This window comes from Vombatus ursinus, unplaced genomic scaffold, assembly GCF_900497805.2.
Source record: "Vombatus ursinus unplaced genomic scaffold, bare-nosed wombat genome assembly UNPS02009205.1, whole genome shotgun sequence".
Taxonomy (NCBI): Eukaryota; Metazoa; Chordata; class Mammalia; order Diprotodontia; family Vombatidae; genus Vombatus; species Vombatus ursinus.
The window spans coordinates 44,646,757-44,671,001 of record NW_020948983.1 but is presented as its reverse complement, the minus strand read 5'-3'; the positions used below and the strand labels follow the sequence as shown (position 1 = coordinate 44,671,001).

At 38.1% G+C, this 24,245-nt stretch overlaps 1 protein-coding gene across 4 annotated transcripts in view; it reads right to left on the bottom strand.

Annotated features, from left to right (window-relative positions):
- LRRK1 (leucine rich repeat kinase 1) overlaps positions 1-24,245 on the bottom strand; it is a 159,067-nt gene that overhangs the window by 43,560 nt on the left and 91,262 nt on the right. For all 4 annotated transcript variants that reach the window (XM_027851444.1, XM_027851446.1, XM_027851447.1 and 1 more), the window contains exons 11-20: positions 20,767-20,879; positions 19,837-19,913; positions 13,863-13,992; positions 12,902-13,014; positions 12,004-12,218; positions 9,545-9,709; positions 7,659-7,831; positions 5,707-5,827; positions 4,580-4,739; positions 1,661-1,937 (exon numbers count right to left, since the gene is read on the bottom strand). In XM_027851444.1, the coding sequence (XP_027707245.1) occupies positions 1,661-1,937; positions 4,580-4,739; positions 5,707-5,827; positions 7,659-7,831; positions 9,545-9,709; positions 12,004-12,218; positions 12,902-13,014; positions 13,863-13,992; positions 19,837-19,913; positions 20,767-20,879 (1,544 nt within the window). The remainder of the gene's footprint in view (positions 1-1,660; positions 1,938-4,579; positions 4,740-5,706; positions 5,828-7,658; positions 7,832-9,544; positions 9,710-12,003; positions 12,219-12,901; positions 13,015-13,862; positions 13,993-19,836; positions 19,914-20,766; positions 20,880-24,245) is intronic.

Below are 24,245 nucleotides of genomic sequence, written 5' to 3'. Positions count from 1 at the left end.
TCTCTTCCTTTCCAGTACCACTATTACCACTCTAGGGGATCAGAGCTAGAAATGGTTTGAGAGCTCCCCTATTTATTTGCCCTCCATTTTATGGATAAGGAAACAGAGACCCAGAGTGGGAAACTAACTTGCCCCAAGTAATGCAGGGAATATGTAGCACAGCTAAATTCAAACCAATGTCTTCTAATTCCAATTTCAACTGGTAGAATCAAGGGATCTCAGAGGATACCTGGTTAAGCCAATACTTAAACAGGGATCCCATTGATAACACTCCCAACAAATGGTCACCCAGGCTTCACTGGTAGACCTCCAGGAATAGGGAACTCACTACCTCTTGATTTTGTTCCATTCACTTTTGCATTGTTCTGCTAATTAAAAAAGTCATTCTTTACATCAAACCTGAATCATCTTCTCTGCTTCTTCTTACTGCTCCTAGTTTTCCCCTTGAAAAGCATGCAGAACAAGTCTCTTCTCCATATGCTCCATATGTTTCAAATGCTTGAAGAGAGTGATTATAATACCAAGCAGTTTCTTTTGTTCTGACCCCTATCATCTTAAGCATCAATGACTGAATTATCTGACTAGTCTGCCTTCCTTCATGTTTTCTCTTCCCTAATCTATGGTGCATATTGTAACCCTCAACAGGTTTGTATTTTTATCACTAGCATGGAGGGAGGCATACATCAATTGGAGGATAACATCGATCTGGGAAAGAAAGCTAGCATGCTGGATGACAGAGTCAGGATCCATATAGATCTTGGTAGGCTAGAATGCTGTATTTAATCTAAAAAGATAAAATTTTAGAAAGATAAAAAAAGGTATTGTGCTTGGGTTAAAAAAAAAAGCAGTTTCACAAGTACATGGTGGGAGAAGTACGTCTGGACAATAACCCAAATGAAAAAGATCTGGGAGTCATAGAGCTTCCTCAGTAGGAGTCAACAGTGACACATGAAAGCCAAAATGACTACTGCTATTCTAGGTAGCATTAAGAGAGATCTTGTATCTAGAACACAGGAGAGATAAGCCTGCTGTGCTATACTGTGTTCTGCTGGAACACAAGTATTATGTTAATTTTTGGCCATCACATTTTAGGAAGGACACTGACAAAACCGGAGAATGCCTAGAACAGGACAACCAGGAAAGTAGTGAGCTGGACGCTGCAATAGGCAGACCACTGGACCTGGAATCAGGAAAACTTGAATTCAAATCCTGCCTCATATGCTATTACATGTGTGATCTCAGGCAAGTCACTTACCTTTTGTCTTCAAAGGGTAAAATGAGGAAAATAATAGTACTTATCTCCAAGCATTGTTGTAAGGATAAAATGAGATATTTATAAAATTAAATTTTGAAGGAGAGGAAAGAGTAAAAGATAATTCCAAGAATTTGAACCTGAATGATTGATAGTTCCATCAAAAAAAATTAGAAAGTTGAAAGAAAGGGCATTGCAACCCTTACAATGATATAAAAAAGCTAGCTGTTATTATTATCTATCAGAAATAACTTGGGGTTAAGTGACTTGCCCAGGGTCACACAGCTAGTAACTGTCAAGTGTTTGGTGCTCTATCCACTGCACCACCTAGCTGCCCCATCCCCAATGGTTTTAATTGTTCTTTGTCACCTTCCTGGTTAGTAACATCCAAATACCAAATCAACTTACCTGTCATTGGCAACTGGCAAGGCAATTTCAAATTTAGCTAGAAATTGAAAATATTGTTCTTCTGTTTGTTCAGTGAAGCCTGTTCCAACTAATAGCATCCTGAGATCCTCTGCTCTAATCACTCCATTCTTGGCCACTGACTTGGAGCTCTTAATGTTAAAAATCCGTTGCAGACATTCTGATAACCAGATTGGATCAAGGAAGTAGAGGTTTCTAAGTCCATGGCTTGTGTCCGGGAAATGTAAGAGAGTTCCTGTTTCTATGAGGAAGCTGATAGCTAATCCAAGAAAGACAGAGGACAACCAAATACCAATATTAGAGGAGTTACAGTCGTATGGGATCGAGGAAAAACTCTCTGGTGGTCTCTCTCTGTTGACTGCTTCCCTGGTGCTCACAACCATGCTCAGGCTTCCTATCCTAAAAAGTCCTTCCCTTGACCCTACTGTACCATCAAGCTGTTTGGCTTATATCTCCTCCCCTTCACCACTAAACATGCTAACCATGAGACTTCAATTTCCTCTATGCCCACTCAGCCTCCTGCAGTGTGGCTTCTGTTTCTACTGAAACCACTCTCTCTCCAATTACCAATGATCTTTTATTTGCCAGATTCAATGGCTTTCTCTTAATCCTTATTCCCCTGACCTCTTTGTACCAAATGACCCTGCTGACCACTCCCTCCCTTCTAGATGCTTTTTCTTTGGCTGCAGATGCTGGCTATAATGGTGTTCTCCCCTACGATGATTATTCTCCTACCTCCCTGATCACTCCTCCATCTCTATCACTGGTTTGAGAATTTCCTTTTGACTCCAAGTGTGGGTGTCTTTCAAGGTTTTCCCCCAATACAATGTAAGTTCTTTTAGGGGAAGGATGGTTTTGTTCTTGCCTTTGTGTCCACAGTGTCAGGTATACAGTAGGCACTTAATAAATGTTTGTTAAATGAATAAATTAAGGTTCTGGCTTTGACTGTTTTCTCCCTACAATCTCTCCCTTGATGATTTCATTCATTCTCATGACTTTGCTGACTATCCAGATAACTTTCAAGTCAATATATTCAACCCCAATTCCCACCCCTCCCCAAATCAAAGTTCATTTAAGCAAATTCTTGATGGACATTTCTACTTGGATACACCACTGGCCCCTCAAATTCAACATGTCCAAGAATGATTCACTATTTTTCCCTCTATATATGTCCTTCCTTTCAAGTTTCTAATTTCTGTTGATAGCACCACTAATCATTCAGGTTCAAATCTTTGAATTTATCTTTCACTTTTTCCTCTCTTTCAAAACCCACATTCAACCACTTACCTAGTCCTGTCTACTCAACCCTCACTAGGGCACACCCTCCTCTACTGCCCCAGTGTAGGTTCTTATCCTGACTACTATGAAAACCCCCAAATGGTCTACCTGACACTACCCTTGTCCAATTCATTCTTTATACAGATGCCAAAATAATTCTGCCAATGCACAACTCTGACCATGTCAGTCCCCTACTTAAAAACCTGTAGGTGGCTCTCCATTATCTATAAGACAAAATAAAATCTCCTTGACCTGGCATTTATGTCCCTCAGTAATATAGTTCCCATTTACCTTTCCCATCTTATTTTACATCATTCTCCTACCATATGTTCCAGTCAAACTGGACTACTAGCTACTCCCTGAACTCATCCTATACTTTCTGATTCCATCTATCTGCATAGACTTTTCTTCATGCCTGGAATACAGCATCTCATAGTCACCTATTTAAAGATTTTTCTTTCTTTAATGCTGAACTCAGATATTATCTCTTCAAGAAAGACTTTCTGGATTCCTCTATCTGAAAACAGGCTTCTACAAATTTTCCCAGAGCTCTTTGTCTCACTCTTTCCTTTGCCTTACAACAGTCTATCTTGTATTAGACATACACACATATATGAATGTTTTCATTAGGCTATGAACTGATAAAGGGCAGAGATTGCTTTATTCTTATCTTTGTGTTCCCAGAACCTCCCACATGAATTTTTTGGGGGGGGAAGAGAACAACTATATGATTTCGCTGGTGTAGAGAAATAACTCCCAGTGAGGGAATTGTTTTTCTACTATTGGTCTGCACCTGGTCTATACTATAAGAGTCTTAGAGAACTATCTAGGGCACTGCCCGAGACAGGACTTAAACCCAACTTTTCCTGACTCCACAGCCATGTCCAGATCCATTACATTACGCTGCCTCTCATGTGCCTTGTATAGTAAGGGCTTAATGAGTGTCTCTTGAATTGAGTGACCCCCCACAGAAGGATGGATGAGCAAGTTTACTTTATAGTAAAAACAAATACTTCAAAACCTCATAGACTGAGATGTCATCTCACTTTATTCATCTGTAGCCCTCTTATTATGATGTCCTTTTCATAGTCTTTCATAGAGGCAACTAGGTGGTGTAGTAGACACAGCCCTGGACCTGGAGTCAGGAAGACATGAGTTCAAATTGGGCCTGAGATACTGACCAGCTGTGTAACCCTAAGCAAGTCACTTAACCTGTCTGCCTCAGTTTTCTCATCTGTAAAATAGGGGTAAAATAGGGGTTGTTGTGAGAATAAAATCAGATATTTGTAAAAAGCTTTGCAAACCTTAAAGTAGTTGTAAAAGTTGATTATTATTATCATTCATTATTTCATTTCCTCTCTCTTGGGCTACAGTGAGTTTTTAATTATATTATCAGACAATGCCATTGGCCCACTTTTTAAAATTTCCCTATTTCCACTGAAAGTCAAACTATAATTCCCCAAGTCAATCATTCAGTTTCTCTGAAGCACAATAATAGGAGGTACCACTTTCTCCTTCGGACACCCCGTTTTCTTCTATCACAGCCTCACACTTCCCCTCACGCCTCTCCTCCTCTCCCCAGTCACAGCATTCATCATCTGTGGACCCAATTCAATAGCCTACCAGACTGTAAGTCTTCATAGTCATTGATGTCATTTCCTGGGGTTTGTTCTATTATTTGCTCTATCTGTTTATCTGTCAGATACTGGACATCATCTGCTTGATTTCGTCTCTGCTGCTCGGCTATGACTGCTTCTTGGAGACTGAGGTAACTCCTTGGTATCTGTGAATTAGGTCAGACAAAGGCCTTGCCAAGTTACTGTGGGAAACATACCATTTCCAATTAATTTCGTTGGGATCTAAATCTGCTACACACTAACTGTGGGATGTTGGACAAATCACTAACTCTCTGGACCTCTCTCATCTCCCCAACCTCTCTTAATTCTAGTGCCTTCTAAGGCCTTCTTCTAGTGCCTGTTAATTATTTTCTATTTATCCAGTATAGCTTGCTTTGCATATATTTGTTTGCATGTTGCTTCCACCATTAGATTATAAGCTCCTTGAGGGCAGGGCCTGTCTTTTGCCTCTTTTGGTATCTCCAGCACTTAGCACAGTGCCTAGAACATAGTAGGCACTTAATAAATGTTGACTGATTGATTGTTCTATCCATTTTACTTGTTTTTCATTTTGAATTTAACAGACAGTAAGCGAAATCAGCATTTCCACGTACGTTGCGGAACAGAAGGCTAGGACTGTAAATAAAACCACAACTTTCCACCATGTAGATCATGCTTTTCTTTTTAGGTATACAACAAATTCAACATGCAACTATTTCTGCCTATTTTGTTTTTTTCCATTATAAATTTAATAAGCCCCAAACAAAATGAGCATTTCCTCATAGACTGCAGAGCAGATTGCCTCATTTATCAAGTAAGTGGTAGTGAGGAAAAAAATGAGGGAAGCTCACTTCCCTACCTGAAGTGAAGGCAGGGGGTTGGATGTGATGATGTCTTGACACCCTTCCTGGTTCTAACTTCTATGACTTTATGGAAGCTCTAGTTGGTTAGTAAACTTTCCCCTAAAACATGTTTTCCCTTTTTGCCTCTCCGCCCCTTAAGGAACCAATGGAAATTAAGCTAAGTGACATGCTACACATTATTTTACAACCAAGAAAATGTAAATGTGTAAATCTCCAAACAAACAGGAACCAGGCAAAACAAGATATTTTTCATGAGATGAGAAATACACACCAGTCTCCCTGCAAGTTTCTGAGAGCCAATTGTGCTGCCAGTATCCTTCATGTTACATGTAACGTGAAAAATCAGCTGGCGGAGCCCTTCGTGGCCTTCCAGACTTTTACAAGAGAGTTCACTGCAAATGGAAAAGGGAAAAAAAAGAGTAACATTTACTCATAAGGAAGACTAAACTCCTCAGTGCATTATTATTTCCATTGCTTTGTTCCTTAACAAGGCATGGATAGTCTCCATTATTTGACCTGGAGGGAACTTTTCCCTATGTGGGAAGAGATGGTGGAGGAGGGGGAAAAAGGGAGGGAAAAGGAGAAGGGCATGGAGGACTGGGGTAGGGGGAGATGACCCATCAAAAACCAGAGGCATATTCTCTATCCAGTCAACGTGTACTGCAAGCAAATGGAACTCAATTCCATAGTAGGAAAATCTACAGCAGGGAATCAGGGACTGTGCCAAGAATGTGGTACGGTCTAAGCAGGGATCTGTCATTAGGGAGAGGTGGAAGCGGCTGCCAATACTTCTCCAGCCAACACAGAATCTATTTTATCCTAGGAGACAGGGGCCTGGGATTTCCTGAAGGGGGCCCAAGTCATCCTCCTCAGCAAAAGGAGGCTGTCACCTCCTGATATTATTATTGCAAAAGGAATCCAAGCTTGCAGAAAGCGGACCACTTGCCAATAGGCCTTTGTTTACCTAAATGTTTAATTGATTTTTAGTTTAGTTTTGTTTTTTTTTTGGGTAAAGGGTTGGGGGGGAGTGACTTGATTTTTAAAAAGGCACTAATCCTGTTCCTCTGACTCTTCTCATGTGACTCAGGAGTTTAGATGAAATGGACTTTTGTTCTCTTCGACTCCAAGAAAAACTTATAGCCTTTACAAGTCAAGAAATGTTTCCATGTGGGAAAAGAAAAAAGTAACCCCAGACATTCAGGAAGAACCTGCTTGCTCCAAATCAGGCATACCCACCCAGCTGCCTTTCCTGCACAATACAGTTTTAATAGTTTGTTTCGCTGAAATAGGGCTGTATAACTTCTCTACCACAAAGACACATTCTCACTAAATCCTTTTCCTCCTCAGGAAAATATTATGTGCTGGGAGAGGAGAAGGGGAGGGAGGTGGGAAGAGAAATTTTAAGGAGTTTGATTTGTATCAGCAGTCTAGGTTCAAACCTGCTTTAATCAATGCTCAGTGGAATGAGCCTCAGGTATCAGAGTGATAAGAAACTTTTTGTGTTACTCCACAGATTCCCTAACAAGACAAGGTGATTGTTCACAATGCAATGTCTGTCTTGGATTTCCATTCTGTGAAGTGTGGTTCCCAGAAGCTCCAGGAGGATCATGGTGAATGTGTATCATTGTCCTGGCCATCCCTGGATTTTGAACAGTGATAGCCCCTTTGATGAGGAATTAAGGCAGAAGGGTCCCTATAGACCTCTTATCTTATTGCTGGGTAAACTCTGGCCCTCTGTGTCTTCTTCTCCCTGACTAAGGCCAGAGACTCTGGGTTAGCTAGATTCTCTGCCCTTGAGAACAGAGATTCTTAACCTGGGATATGGGGGTAGATTTTAGTCCATGAACTTAGATGGGAAAAATTATTTCTTTATTTTCAATAATCTTTGGTGTCCTTCACCTTAAAAAAACAAAAACAAAAACACATGATTCTGAAAACAGTTGCATAGGCTTCACCAGGCTACCAAAGGAGTCTATAACACAAAAAAGGATAAGAATTCTGCTCTGCAAGGTCCTGTGGGAAGATAGATTTAGTAATAGAGAAAAGACAAGAGGCTGTGCAGAGCTCAGGTGAGTTGCTGGATAAAGAGTGCCCTCACAGAGAGGACAAAGGACCAGTTAACAGGATTCACACTTAGGAGAGGGCCAAGGAGTACCTGCTTTCACTTACAACCTAGGGACACAATGGAGCAATGGATGCTGAACGAGACAAAAGGACACTCACTGTAAATGTTTAAAGGTGATATCTGGAAAACCAATGGCTCTTGATCCCGATGGAGATCGACAAAGTGCCAGCACGTATGCTCTCAATGTAGCAATCCTTTCAACACGAAATTTAGTCTCAATTAAGTCCAGGTGTGTCCCTACCACTAGCACTACTGAGTTTGGGGCCTTTGCCTGCAAGGGAAAGATCAAGAGCGTGTGTCATGTTCTTTGTACCAGAATGCAAAAGAACGAACAAATAAAAACCAAAAACAAAAAAACTTAAGAGATGGTAAATGAATAGCTTAGAGAAAACAAAGGATTAAATTCTTCGGGTGTTCTGATAATCCTTAAGATCTGTGACTTGTTGATAAATTCTCAATTGTGAAGACCTCTTTGGCTTAAAACGTCTCTTTTAATAGCTCAATAGCAGAAAGTGATGTTCAAGAACAAATGTCCAGCCAACTACAAGAGGCACAAGGAGTAGAAAATGTCTTGATTTTCTATATCCGTAATCCCCCACCTGTTTGGATTCTATCTTGCTTTTAGGACTGTAGCTCCTCTGTCATTGTTTACTACATGACCTTAGGCATCCTCTGATTCTTGATGCTGCTCCACCCAGGCCTTCATCTCATAAGTGAGATCTTTTCTGATTTTCTCTTATCAAAATGTATCTCTTTTGGGTCCTTTTGGGTCATGCTATATGCTAAGTGAGAGCGAGCAGAGCGCACAATATTAATAGAGGCCTTCCCGAAGAAGTGCTTATGATGAGTCTCGGCCGAGATGGTATGTGGACAGGCAGAGACTCACAGAGGCGGCCCACTGAAAATGCAAGACCCTTGGATGTGGAGTCAGGAAAAGACTTGGTTTCAAATTCTATCTCTTGATAAATTACTGGTTATATAACCACGGGCAAGTCATTTAATCTCTATAAACCTTTATTTCCTCCTCTACAAAATGGGGACAATACTATGTACATTGTATCTACTTCACAGAGTTGCTATGAGGGCCACATGAGATAACATGCAAACCTTAAAGCTCAGATAAGTGTGTGCTATTATAATATCCAGCTAGGTGGTAAAGTGGATAGAATGCTGGGCCTGGATTCAGGAAGACCTGAATTTAAATTCATCCTCAACACCTAGCTGTGTGACACTGGCCAAGTCACTTAACTTCTACTTGCCTCAGTTTCTTCAACTGTAAAATGGGGATGATAATAGCACTTGCCTCATAGGGTTGGCGTGAGGATCAAATGAGTTAATATTTGTAAAGTGGTTAATATGCTGGCACATAGTAGATGCTTAATAAATGCTTATTCCCTTTCCCTTCATGTACTGAATGGATTCACGAAAGCCACAACTGAGTAACAGCAGGACTTAGATGTTTTATTTCTAACGTCTTCTACCCAGGTCATCCCAAATCTAAACAGCCTTTGAAATGAATGGATACAGTTTTAAGAGAAGCAACAGAGTTCCATTTTGTATTCTGGATTCCTAAGAAAGAAAGTGGTGCATTGTGCGATGACTAATAGTGATAAACTTAACTCTTCCTAGCAATACAAGGATCTAAGACATCTCCAGAGACCTCGTGATGGAAAATGCTATCCATATCCAAAGAAAGAACTATGGAAGTTGAATTGCTATTTTTTTCTCTTCTGTTGAGTTTTGTTTCCTCTTTCTGATGGATCCTACTATTGGTTTTGATTTTTACTTACAACATCACTAATGTGAAAATATGTTTAATAGGAATGTAAATGTATAGCCTATATCAGATTGTGTGCCATCTTGGGGAGGGTGGTGGGGAGGAAGCAGGAGAAAAATTTTAAATTCAAAAGCATATGGAAGTGATTATTGATAAATCAAAATAAATTAATAAAAAAAAAGAAAGAAAGTAGTGGCAGCTTCTTACCTCAATATTCAACAACCAGAACTGAAGGTTTGCGACAGCCTCTTCCCCTAGTGCTAAGTTCCAAACAACCACATACAAGGCTTTGTCTGTGAAGAAACACTGATTGACTGTGGACATGCTGGCTGGACCACCAATATCCCAAACATTGAACTCCACAGAATCAACCTACTTGAACAACAACAATAACAAAAAGCCATTTTTACAAACTGTTTCAGTAAATCCCAAAGAGATCATGGTTAACTTATTTCTCAAAACTTCAATGTTCCCTTTGTTTCTCTCAGAAATCAGTAATCAGTGGATGGGAAAAGGGCCCAGCCACTCATCCTAGTGATGAGAGAGATGCGATTTTTCCTGGTGGGCCTACAGCAGATTCCAGCAACACTCTACTCCTCACAAGGAAGGAGGGTCTCTGCTATGTACAACAATGGCAACCTCAATGAGACAGCGAGAACTTATATTGATCTTGGTCCAGAGCAGATTGAAGAGGATTGTTAAATCTAGTTCTCAGCTGAAAACCGTTCTGAGAAATTCAGCTGGAGGAAATCCCATTGCTGAGATCACTTTTGAGCATTTAGTCATTGAAGTTTAAGCTCACAGGGAAGCAAGATCGGAGGCAGCTCTGGTTTCCAAACTTTGTAGGCCAGTGAACACCACCTACTGGGGATTCCTAAAACCTTTGCTGACACAGTGAGGGTGAAATGTAAGTCGGTATGTTGAACTGCCTAGAACAATAGGCAACTGGGGTTTCCACACATGAAAATGAACAACTGCACAGAAGTTCCAGCTTTAGCATCCCAGGCCAAGTTTATGTATCTGGTACATGATTATAGAAAGAAATCCTTACTCACAGTCCTCCCTATTACTTCTCAAAGACAGTCTGAGTCTCTACTTTTATATAATTGACTAAGAGGCCACCATGTTTCAAAGGTCAATGTAATGCCAAGCACAGCTTTATAAGAAACAAAGTGTTCAGTCTATTCAAGCGTTCATGATTTTTCCTCTAATTAAACGGGAGGAGGCTTCATTTTTGTGACAGAAAAGGGCAGGGAAAACTCTAAATGAGAGTAACCCAGTAATGGGCCCTGAAGACCAATAATTCTTAATCACAGTTAAAGGAATAATAATGGCATTAAGTAACTGTTAATGACTGAATCCAAAAATGTGGTTACATTAGGAAAAAAACAACTTCCTTTCATCAGAAAACTGCAAAGTCCTTTTCTGATACTAATTAGCTAAGGCTTACGTCTTGGCTACTCTGGGGGGCAGGCTCAGTGTTAATTAGCAGGGGAAAAATGTTTTGACTGTTTTGACCCTCAATGATAGAACTCTGTTCTTGTGAGGATTAGACTCTGTGTCCTTGTCAGAACTTAAATCCAAGTTAAATGCCTAATTGCTTGAACTATATTTCCTCAATCTATGAAGCAATTTTATATGAAGGACTCGGCATAAAAGAAGGCTTCCTTCTGCCATTGAATGATTCATTGGAGAATGTTCTGGGGAAGATGACTATTGGAAAATTCCAACAAGATGTGTATATCAAGACATTCAAGGTTTTCCACGATGAAATTGCTATATGATGCCTTGGGATCCCCATGAATACAAAAGGGTGACAATAGCCAGGACAATGTATGAAAAAATTGTTTTCACTTCTGGTATGTCACCACCAGGCCTTGAGTCAGGAAGATGTAAGTTCAAATCCAGCCTCAGGCACTTTACTAGCTGTGTGATCACAGGCAAGTCACTTTACCTCTGTTTGCCTCCATTTCTTCGATTATAAAATGGGGAAAATAACAACACCTACTTCCCAGAGTTGTGTGGATCAAATGAAATAATAACTGTAAAGTGCTGAGCATAAGGTCTGGCACATAGTAAGTGCTACATAAATGTCAGTTACCATTACTATTATTACTTCTCCATTAGCTCTGTAAAATAAATCGGACTTTCTTACACTGTTGTTTTCAGGACAAAAATTTCTTAGTTACTCTTCATAGTGGCAAACACACACATATATGTATGTATGTATGTATATATACATTCACACATATATGTATATACATATACCCATATAATACATATAAAAGTTTTGATATCGAGAAAAGCTCTTTTGGCCTGTATTACATTGAAAATGCATAGAGAATATGATGCCTTAACATACATTTCTAAGGTCACGCATTAAACAAAACTTGAAAAATGACAATGTGGGCAGATACTTGTCTATTTCACTGACTAAATTTCAGCTTCGCCTATAGTGAGAGATAGTGAAGGGACATTAAGAAAGTTATTTGCTTCCAAAACAATTCCATTTAAATCAAAGCATACAATAGAATGAGTGTCATGGGGGAGACACTTTGGCAGTGTCCAAACCTATGTTGAAGGATAATCCTGCTGTGTTGGAGAAGAGAATCAACTGAGAAATTCCCTCCCACCCAAATGAACTTTTAACTCTAACCATTATTGACCTTTGCTTTCAATCCAGGTGGTTTTTGTAGCTCCCATTTAGTGGTCCTGATAGTGGCATCACTGTGCATCATCTGTGGAGGTTTGCTGGTCTGTAAAATCTCTAAGAGGGTTGACTTGCCCTGTCGTGGAGGACCCACGATAATCATTTTCATTAGCTTGCATTTTTCTGCTTTCCGAAGTTGAGCTCTCAAGTATGCTAATATAGTTTTGGGGCCTATATAAAAAAATCATAAGAAGGGGGGAAATCAATATAACAGGTGGTTAACACGTTCACAGGCATTCAAATGGTATTTTCAAATTCTACAGCAGAGTAGGGGAAAAAAGAAAAAAAAAACTTCACAAGGAAAATTTTCATTGAATTCAAACAGAAATGGCACCCATTGAGAAAAGGCATTAGGTTTTGAGTAAGAGACAAGGAACAACACCAATGGACTGCATGAGTGAAAGTCTTCAATGAGTCACAAACAAAAAGAAACAAATTCTTCTCATGTATGGTTCACATAGTTTGTGTTTAGAGTCAAAATTATATTAGTTTAAAACCAGAAGAAAAAATTCTTACGTCACTTTTTTCTCCTGAATGATTTATATAAATAATCAAAGTAGAGTCTGTCATCAACTACTGAATACCTGAAAGTGAGGAAGGTACCCCATGAATGATACGTGGACCCATGTTAGTGGACTCAGAGAAGAATATAGACAAAAGGAGCCCAGAATGGACAGGCATAGCTATGGATGGATGCATAAGTGGAGGAAATACTCCTATTGATGAGATCAGAGTGGAGTACTAAATATACTGAATATCTGTTACACAACTGCTTTGTACTCATTATAAATTGGGGAATCGTTTTTTGAGGTAGAATAGTCAAAACATGGGCAGTAGATAAGTAGATTGCCTACCTTCCTTCTGGATCTCTGCAGGAATGTTACTGATATTCAATTCTTCTATATCTAGCTGCCAAAGATTAGCTAACTGGCCAAGTTCTGGAGGAAGCTCTCGGAGACCTGGATTACTGAAAATACACATACACACAAGCACACACACACACACACACACACACACACCACGATAACCAATGCTGGAATGACCACTGGGTAAAGACTATGTCTTATTCATTGCCGTTTAAAGTTTCCAGTTTCCATTGTAAGCACTGAATCTTTGTTCTATTTTTCTAGTGTTCCATTGCTTGTTTTAAAATCTTTTCCTTTGGAAAAAATCAGTGAGAGAGATGGAAATTCTTTCCTCTAGGAACCTTGGGTCTCAGAACTGTGTTCCTCCAAGTTTCATTTTCCTCTAATTTTACTATGATGGAAGATTACAGAAAATGTGTTATTGGAAGATCCTGAACAGTTAACAAATTTTGTATTTTTATTAATCATACTTAAATTATACTGGCTCCTTTTCTTTAAGGAGGAAAGAATAACAGGGTTGTAAATTTTAGCCTTTTCTCTCCCATCTGAAGGAAGTATTGAGTACTATTATTAGTCAAAAGAAAATTTGCAAAATTCTTTGCACTCCAAATATAGATGCAGTAAATTTAGAGTGCCAAGTATATTTTGAACTATGAAGAATTTTACAAACTCTCATATAATGGCTAATAATCCTCATAAAACCTTCAGATGGGGGAGAAAGGGCTAAAATTTACAAAATGATATCTTTTCCAAAAAACAAAAACATTTCAAACAATCCAACTTAATTTTTAAAAACTCCCGATAACTTCAGGTGATGGAACTGCTTTTATTTTTGATTTATGCAATCACAAGACACCACAAGGCAGGGGAGGTTTGCTGATTAAGGGACACCATTGGACATGCAAGTCATGGGGTAGGCATCATACAGCTTTCCCCAATTTGTACTTACTTTCCTAAGTAGAGTTCTGATAAGCCTTTCAGTAGGCAGACAGACTGTGGGACCACATCAAGTTGATTGTCATTCAGGCATAGGACTTCTAAGGATTCACTAAGAAAGGCTGGAAATTCCAGCCCAGAGCCTAAAGGTAATGGTAGAGACGAATATAAAAATTAAAATAACATTGTGTCAAAATGTTACCCCATGATAACATCATAGGAAAAGCCAGCTCATGTCTCAGGTGGTAGAGAACTGGCCTCAGTGTCAGGAAGCCTTGAGTTCAAGTCTAGTCTCTGACCCTCAGTGGTTATGTGACCCTGGGCAAATCACTTAATCTCCATATTGTAGGCAACTGGAAATCTAAATTGCAGAACAGATGATAATCCATATTGGTAGAGGAAGTTTCCTTAGCAAGCGTTCCCTATAGGTAAGGGGTTAAAAATTAATAACTAATTATGATTATAGTTATTATTAATATTGATGCCATCAATTATAAGGCACTATGACATAGTGAATAAAATGTTAGGTTTAAAGTCAAGAAACACTAGGTTCAAATGTCACCTCTGACATTTACCAGCTAAGCAATGCTACAGAAGTCACTTAGTATCTTTGCACATCAGGTAACCCCCTAATACTTATCTATTAAGTCATTGATGGGTTATATATGTTTTGGTGTAGGAGATTTTCGTACTAGGATCCCGCACACTGAATATCACATCATCAATTGGGATCATTGTAGGGCCACCATAAAATAAAATGTCGTGTGGTCATTTAAATAGCATGATTAGGGGGAGGCGTATAGTGCAACTCAAAGCTCTCAGTCCTCAGTTCTTAAACCCAGACTTATGAGAATCACAGTCTTGAATTTCAGCAGAATTTTTGAATCTGCCTTTATTCGTTCAAGAAGGAAAAAAATAAAAACTCCTTGAGATTCTTTTCAGCTCAATAAGCCCACGATAAACAGACTACTGTGTAAGTTCCCTTACTTGTGTCCCTCTCAGCATGGCCCTTAAAGATAAGCCAGCATTTTCTTTTTTTAAAAGTTGAAGCAATTCTCTTTTTCTCCTTAGAGACACTTTCCTTTCAGCAGTAATGCAGTACCTTTGCCTCAGAGAATGTTTTGTGAGAGAAGGTAAAGGAATACCAAAACTTCACTCACTCCTTTGAAATCCAGGTTAAGTTGCATTTGGAATAAAATTTTTCTCAGGAGCTTGTGCTACAATAATGAAGAATGCTACCTTTAAAGGTGCTCTTGCACAAGATCCTTGTTCCATGAGGAAATGCTCAGTAAATGCTTTTAACAACAGAAGAAAGGGGATGAAATTCCTTAGTCAGCTGTATTAATTCACTTTTTCTAGAGAAAAGAACTTTTAGATTCTTCTTTCAAGAAAAAGTCAGTCCTCTTTAACATTTCTTGGCCTAACTGTTCCCATTTCAAAGTTTCATTGTAGTGTTGAATACCTATTGAATATGTATTGAAAGGATAAATCTCAATAACCAACTAACTGATGCAGTCAGAAGCTGCTATGGCAAACATCAGTTTACACCCGTCATATATCTTCTATCCCAACGTGGAAAAATGTCTGTTGTGTAGAACACAGCTCGAGGTATTTGTGAACTGTAATTATTTATTCATAAGTTATTTATGACTCTGCTGGCTTGAATTTTACCGTAAAAACAGCTATCCAAAATTATTTTTGGACGAGCCCACTGCACAAATATGACCACTTGTATGTGCATAAAATTACCCTGAATTTTATTACCCATCTGCACACAAGTTATCTTTGGTAAATCATTCCTTATCCAGGGATAAATAGTTTGGGAGGACAACTACCTGAAAGCAGTAGCTTTTCTAGGTAGGAGTCTTCTTTTTCCCACAATTGGTAAGTCTAAATTTTCCTACACATAGTAAAAAAAAATTGTCCAGTTCTGTGATTTCATGGTTGTAGGGAACTTTTCATGAGAAAAATCCTTCAACTGATTCAGCAATTCATCAGTCACTTACAGTTTTAAGGAGTTGTCTGGGGAGCACAGAGAGGTTAAATTCCTTGCTCATGTTCACACAGCTAGAATATGTCAGAGGTAAGATGACCCCCAGGTCTTCTTGGCCCCAAAGGTAGCCTTCTATTCACTTGATCATACTGCCACTTAATAATCTTTTTAAAAAATAATTTAAATCCAGGGGCCTCCTGGTTGCCAGTTGTAGCCTCAAATTAGCAGTCTACATACCCTCCAAAGAATTCTTTCAAGGAAATTAGGCCATGTTTTTCCTTTGTTCCCTTAAACAAACAGATACCTGTTGGACTCAGTTTATTTTCTAGAGTATTTTCCCAAATCTTCTTACTGATTTCATTTTCATTTAGTTGACTTATCCACAAAGAGATCCTGTTTTCCTTCTTGTGAGCTCCTCATGATCAACTTTTGGGGGAGGCTCCACTGTTTATTAGCATTCTGCTCTTAGGAGCAAAGGTAGCATAAATCTCATTACTGAATTTATAACCCTGCCTCCTCGGTCTTATCACATGCTGAGAAAGATTTCTATATTATCATCTAATGGGCCAGATTTAACACATGAACAATGGATGAATAGGACCAAATATATTGTATTTCCTTTTTTTTTTTAACAACCAATCACACCTTTTTTCACAACGTCTACAATGGCACCAATGAGTCTATCTATTTACCCTCTCCAATATGAATGGGGTTTTCAGAGAGGATTTATACTTCTGGTGTGAGGGTTTGCTGAGCCCTTTTCAGGGCTGTTCATCTACCTTTGGTGTCCACCTCTCACTCAACTCTTACCCGTGGCTCCAAGAAGCTGTAGCATATGTAGCTGCCACACCCCAGTAAATCCATCTTGGCAGACAGGCTAAAGCAGGTTGAGGGTAAGTGAAAGGCCTCAAACCCATCACTGAGTTAGGGGGATGTCAATCCCAAGCACATGGAGACTCCCCCCAGAGGACATCCCCTAGGTGGAAGAGAATAATTTGTTCCAATGGCCATGAAGGAGGCTGAAGGATGGCATGAAGGGTGCTGTGGAGCACTTATAGTTTGGTAAGACATTGAAGATGCCAAGGTCATTCATTGCGTCCCATGCCATCTCTAGTGGCCTTTGGGCCTTTGTCTTGCCACTGAACTGTGATGACGCAAGAAGCACAACTCTGCCTCACTTAAATCCAATTCACATGCAAGTCAAGACATCATCTATGACGTCCTCCTTGAAAACAAAGGATGAATAACAACAACAACACTGCACTAGACACTTTCAGGATCATACTATCAGAGCCAGAAGGGGCCTCAGAGTTCATCAAGTTTAAGCCCTTCATTTCACAGATGTGAAAACTGAGACCCCAAAAGGGTAAGTGATTTACAATTGTCACACAGATAGTGGCACATCTGGAGACTTAGGTTTTGTGATTTCAAATCCACAGGGTTCAAATCCTCTATACCACAGGTTCTTAATCTGGGTTCTGTGAACATTTTTTTATAACTGTATTTCAACATTCCTCTAAAAATTCCTTTGTAATCCTACATATCTTATTTTGTGCATTTAAAAACATTTTTTCTGAGAAAGGATCCAAAGACAGTCCATAGACTGCCAAAGGGTTCCATCACTTAAAAAAAGTTTAAGAACCTCAGCTTTCTCCCATGAATGGATAAGATGATACTAATTCATGACTTGACTTCACCATGAAATATTCCTGAACTTTGCAAATTGTAAGCACCCTTCCACTATCATCTTATAATGAATGGTACAATGGAAAAAGCATTGGCTCCAGGGTCAAAGGCCCTGAGTTCAAAACTCACCTTTGATGCTTACAACCTTTATGAACTCAGACAAGTCATTTAATCTCTCTAGGACTCAGTTTCCTCAATTGTAAAATGAGGGGCTTGAGCTAGGTGGTCTCCGATATTCATTCTAGTTCTAGACAATAATTATGAATACCAATGAATATGATAGGTTGAAATATAAAATTCATCAAATACAGTAATTATTCCCTAAAATATTAAAGGGAAATAGACAGAAATGATCCATTCGAACAAAAGACAACCAGGTACCATATGTTTTCCTTGTATTTCCGCCATGTGTCACAAAACTACAAAATCATCACATGATGAACTTTTCCATAAAGATTTTTGGAACTTCCCTACATTTTATCTCAGGTGCCATTGTTATGGATTTTGGGGCTGACTTTTGCATTTAATCCTAAATCCATTCAAAACTGGTTTCTGGAAAAATACCATCCATCTCACAGTCAGGTTTGCAGTTGTCCTGGTTGAGGCAGATGGAAAATACATAAGGCATTGTCCTTTTCCTTTCTATCAATATACACAGTCATTGGGGTTTAGCTGAGGATCTCTGAGCTGGGGAGTGGAAATTTAGTTTAGCCCAAATAGGATATTACCTTCACCTGGCAAGGTTTTAAAATACTGTGAAGGAAATATTAATAACATTCTATTAGCCTTTCTTTTCCCCTCCAACTATGGGGCTCCACGCTCCTCAGGAGAGCTGCACCCAAGAATTCTTCAGCTAATATTACAATTGTCACCTACTTGGAAAAAAAGAACAGATAAATATGTGAATAATTATTTGTTTTATAAAACCATTCTTCACTTAGAAAAATGATGTACCAAGGTGAGCTTTTAGAAGGCAAATTTTTTTCCTGTACTTAAAATAGAATGTAATTTACAAAAATTAGACTTACAGAAAACTTTACAAGAATATATCAATTCTATAAACTGAGCTGTATAGGTACAAATAAAACCGAGGATGAAACTACCATAGAGAAATGTGACAACTTACCAAATCGTATTATATTCTATTTTAGTCCATACAGAATTCCAAATTATGTATACCCTAGTAAGCTCCTTTAAAAATAACAATGAAGATGAAAGTAATGATCTCTACTGGAAACAGGAAGATAGTTGTAGTCAGGGAAATTTAGAGCTGACCTTATAGATCAGCTATAGCGAGGGGTTCATAATCTTTTTGCGTCATGGACCCTTGTGGACATCTAGTGAAGACTACTGACCCCCTTCTTGGCATAATGTTTTTATATGAATAAAATAAAATATACAAGACTATAAAGAAAACCAATTATACTGAAATAGTTATCAAAATAATATTTTGAAAAACTTCACAGATACCAGGTTAAGAACCTCTGATCTAGTCCAATTCCCTCCAAATGCTCTTTGGTGTCTGTGGGATTTTATTTACACTAATCCAGACCATTTCCACCATAAGCTATTCAAAGCTAAGCAAAACAGATCTTTCAAGTCTAGCAAGAAAGCTGTACTGCCTTCAAGAGGACTTAATTATTGGTTAGTTGTCTCAGAACAAGCTACCAAAGGATGCACTTTTGAAATCAGCTGACTTTATAAGCGCTTCAGCTTTTAGAACAAAATGAGATGTTGGTGAGTTTAAAGGCAAGAGCAAGTTCCAATGGTTACCCCCCTCCCCCAAATTTTCTTGCAATTTGTTACAGTCATCTATCTTTCTTAATTAACCACTGTGGAAAACTACTGGAAATTGTACATCTAGGTCTGATAGATTTTCAGGAAAATCTCTATTTCCTTCTCAAACGGAGTTTAATGAAAGTAGTGTACCAGGCTTGTATTATGCGGGCCTGGCAACATCTACTTTGGGAGATAGGAATGGAGATCATGGTGATGGCATTGCGTTGCACTGTCACAAAGAAGAAGCACTGGGGACAAAGCAGGACTGGCTTATCTGCCACTGCTACCCCTGTAGACTGATTTGTTGAGAAGTGCTGCATCAGTAATCATGGGATACACGAGTAAAACACAGCGTAAGTCAGGATGCATCATTCCAATATGACACTACATGTTAATAGAATTTTCAGCCACGGCAGACAATTAAACCCCCACTACATGAGAAAATTCCATGTATACAGTGTCTGGCAAGCCTATGTAACATGCTAGTCTAGTTTCTACTTCAGGATGGGAACTGAATATGCAAATATACCTGTCTCTGTACATGAACGCTGTCTGCTCTTAGTATTGAAGAAGGAAATCCGCTTTGTTTTAAGTCCATCTTCATTTCTGTGGGGAAAAGGTAAATGAAGAAAGCATGATGGAGATATGACCACTTTGGTTTACATATATAGGTGGTGTCTCTATACAATGCCAAAACATCTGACCAGAAAACAAAACAAAACAAAAAAAAAATCACTTGGTCTGTTAGAAGCGATGCTATAGGCAGGGGCAAACTTTGTTTGATATTTACCAACATTACTGAGATGTAACACACATTTTGAATAGTTGACCAAATTTATATTTGAGAGATTATTTTGATTTTTCTGTAAAAAGATGTCTTTGCTTTAGTTTCTGTTCTCTATTTTTTTTTTCAGATAATGCACAAGCACGGTTTGGACATGCTTCAAATGACATCTGCACAGACAGAAATTACATTTTTAGACTGTTTACTATGGCTAACCTTTTGAGAAATCCATTATCTAATTAGGTATAGACTATGCTCAGATGCTAGATAAGTGGCGCCCTGTAAATAAATAAATGAGACTTTTGATTTCCAGAAGGCCATATTTGCTGCATCTTACTAATACCACTTACATTTTATTAGAAAGGTTTTGGATTTTGTTTCTTTTATTCCCTCTGCTCTCTTACTTGTGACTTAAATTATAAGATGCAAAGCTGAGTCACCATTCAAGTTGAAATTAGAAATAAATAATCAGAAAGGGCAGACTAAGAGGCATGAAAAGAATGGTGCTCTATTTTGTTAGTCTTCATTACAGTTAAATTTAGGAATAATGCTCCTGATGTAATAGGGAGAAAAATCTTATGTGAGCATGCTCAAAGCTTAAGCTATTATAGCTATAAACTGCACCGAGACTTGGAGCACTCTGTATTAAAAGTTGACCGTAACATAGCTGCTTACTTTCCAAGTTGATTTTTAGAAAGATCCAGGTATTTAAGTTGCTTGCAGGTCCATTTATCTTGAGAGGGAAGGGTGATTAGTTGGTTCCCTAGTAATTTCAAGGACACCAAAGTCTGAAAGAGAAAGGCAAGGCCAACAGGTCATCAAACACATCTACAAAAATAGGAGAAACAACTTGAACTAAGAAATTAATAATGTGTGAGTCAAGGAAGTTGTTTAGTTGAAAATATGTGTGTGTGTATAGGGACAGATATATTTACATATTCAGATCCCATCCTGAAACTCCTGTCTAAACTCAGGTTCCTTGATTGCAAGATCCATCTACACCACAATACATTTCTACCCAGGTTACAGGATCATAGGACTTAAGAGATAGAAGTGACTTGCCTTGTAGTGCTATTCCCTCTCCCCCCAATATTATAAAATTGCCTATTGACATCTTATACTTATGTTTATGATGAAAAGGCAACAGTTGAAATTGGAAACTATAAACAGCAGAGTGTTAGGGAAAAAAAAAAGGCAAAACTATATTGGACCTTGGTTTTCTTTCTGCCCCGAGGGCTAAAAAAAGCCAGTGTCATTTTTGCTATTTGGGACAAGGCTAGGCTGTTAGAATTCGTGGCCTCACTCACTCCTCCCCCACTTCCTTCTGAATTCTGAATTCTGAAGGGGTGGAGTCAGGGCCAGTGACTAGGGAGGAAAAAAGGTGTGCCTGGTCCTGGCCAATAACTCCAACATTCCAAAGGTAGAGGCCAGAGAAGGGAAAGGAATACCTTTTGTCACTTGGCTACCTAACCCTTATCTCTTTTGTGCTTTGTTTTTAACAAAGGTTATAGATTGTTGTTCATTGTCATAAATATTTCTAAGGTCAATTTTAGGAACTTATGCTGTACAAGATCATATTTCATAAATTTGAATTCTTTTTCTTTCAGGATATGAAATAAAAGGATACCAGCCAATTTAGCCTTCAGTCCTGGTTCTGTAACTTATTTTAGATGTCACTGACTTCCACAAGAATAGTTAAGTCAGACATGTTTAAGAGCAATCACCGAATAAAGAAATCATAAAATCTGAATTTGATGATTTTTCTTACAAAACAAAAATAACCCCCATACACACATAACACCTGCCTGAGATTTTCCCCCTAAGAAAATGAAATTAATATATTGACCAGGTGATGCCATAGTTCAAATTCTGAAAAGGAGACACAGCATGGCATGATGGTTAGAGAAGTAGAGACAGAATACTTGTGTTTGAGTAAAAGAACACTGAACTATAGGGTTTTTCTTAGAGCTCTAGGAGACTGTAGGCCATGTAGTTCAACCTCCTCATTTTACAGATGAAGAAACTGAGATGTTAGGGAAGTGACCTGAGTTCCTTAATGTTACAGACCTAGAAAATAGCCAAGCTGAGATTTTTAAATCCAAGTTTTCTGATTCCAAATCCAGTGATCTTTCCTTTCATGGAACCAAGGCTCCATTACTTTTTAGCTATGTGACCTTGGTTGAATCACAACCTCACTAATCTCAGCTTCAGTTTTTACATCTGTAAAATGTAACAAAACAAACAAAAAATCAAAGTTGTGCTATCTAACTCACGGGCTGGCTGTGAGGATTAAATGAGCTAATTTATGGTAACTGCTTTGAGATTGCAAAGGGTTATATAAACAAAAGCTGTAATGATTTTAATTAATTATTATTGCTGTTGTCTTTGTCGTTTGTTGCTATTTTTTTGCCCCTAATCCCAAGATACCATATTCAAAATACAGGACAGAAAGAATCATCTAAGAAATGAAGGATACTCTCAAAAGAGAAAACAGCAAAGTTTATTAGGGTTAAAAAAAAGGACAATTATACTTTATATTTTCACATCCCCAGCTAAGTGGCTTGGTGAGCGTTTCAGCTATCCAGGGTCATAGAGTTATGGCCCATTTTCTACTAAGGCAAAAATCAAAACACAGGCAATAACTAGGTGCTAAATGTCCTTTCCCCAAGCCTGGGAGAACAGTGTGCTCTGGGCATGCCATCTGCTGATCAGAGAAGAACACAACAGCCTTTTCAAACATAATGGTGGCCAGAGAAACGGGAATGGTGAGAATTGTGGTGGTAATTCCTCTCAAACAGAGATACAAATAAAGACTAAATTATTCACATGACATGGATGGTCTTTCTAAGGGACAAAGTATATCAAGAGCAGAACAGAGAACTGGAGACTGAAGGCTGGATTTTAAAGAATTTTAGAGAGTAGCTGAAGAAGGAAAAAAAATTAGCATAGGAAATAGAGCATCATGAGACAGGGGTAGGGGTATATGTGCAGGGGAGCTGGGCCTTCTTAGCATCCCCCAAATCACACCATGTAGGCAGCTGACTTCCCCTATACTGAGGCTAGCGCTGGGACTGACATGCATATTTGCTCTCTCTAGCTCTACTCTTTTACTCTGTGCTTTTTCAAAACTCTGTTAACTAATCTGTTAGCACTAGAAGGACCTTAGACATGATCTCAAGCACTGATCAATCAACAAACATTAAGTGCGTTCTATGTTCCAAGCACTGAGTTAAATGTGCGGATAAAAAGGCAAGAAAACAACTTCAAGGGACTTACATAACATAGGTGGGGAGATGGGGAGAGAGGGAAAATGATGACAATATGTACATACCTAAGTTTTCATTTTTACATACATACATATATCTATTTTACATGCACATGCATATATGTGTGTATATGTACTCATATTCACACCTATGTGTGTGATGTGATTTTATATTATATATAAATATATACATTTATACAGAAACCTGTTATAAATATATACACATAAAATACATAAATTTATGTATAAAATACATTTTATACATATATTTATGTACACATATGTGGATACATCATACATATAATATGGAATATAATATGGAATCATACATATATAATCACATCATGCACACATATATACACATATAGGAGTGAATATATATAATACATACATATATCAGTTTTACATGTATATGCATAAATATGTGTATATATACTCATATTCATACCGATATGTGTATATATGTATGTGATTTTATATATAAAATATATATATTTGTATATAAATATGTTATATATACACATACACATAAAATACACAAAATTATGTGTAAGTTTATTCATATATTTATATATATAGTGAATATGATACTTCATGCACATACATATATACATATAGAAATGAATGTATGCAATAGATACATATATCTGTTTTACATACATATGCATAAATGTACGTATATATACTCATATTCACACATATATGTGTGTATGTGTATGATTTTATATATAAAATATATATTTATATATAAATATGTCATAAATATACATATACACATGAAATACACAAATTTATATATAAATGCATTTATACACATATTTATATATACACATTTTATACATATATTTATATGTACATATACACATATGAATGTGATACATAATCACAT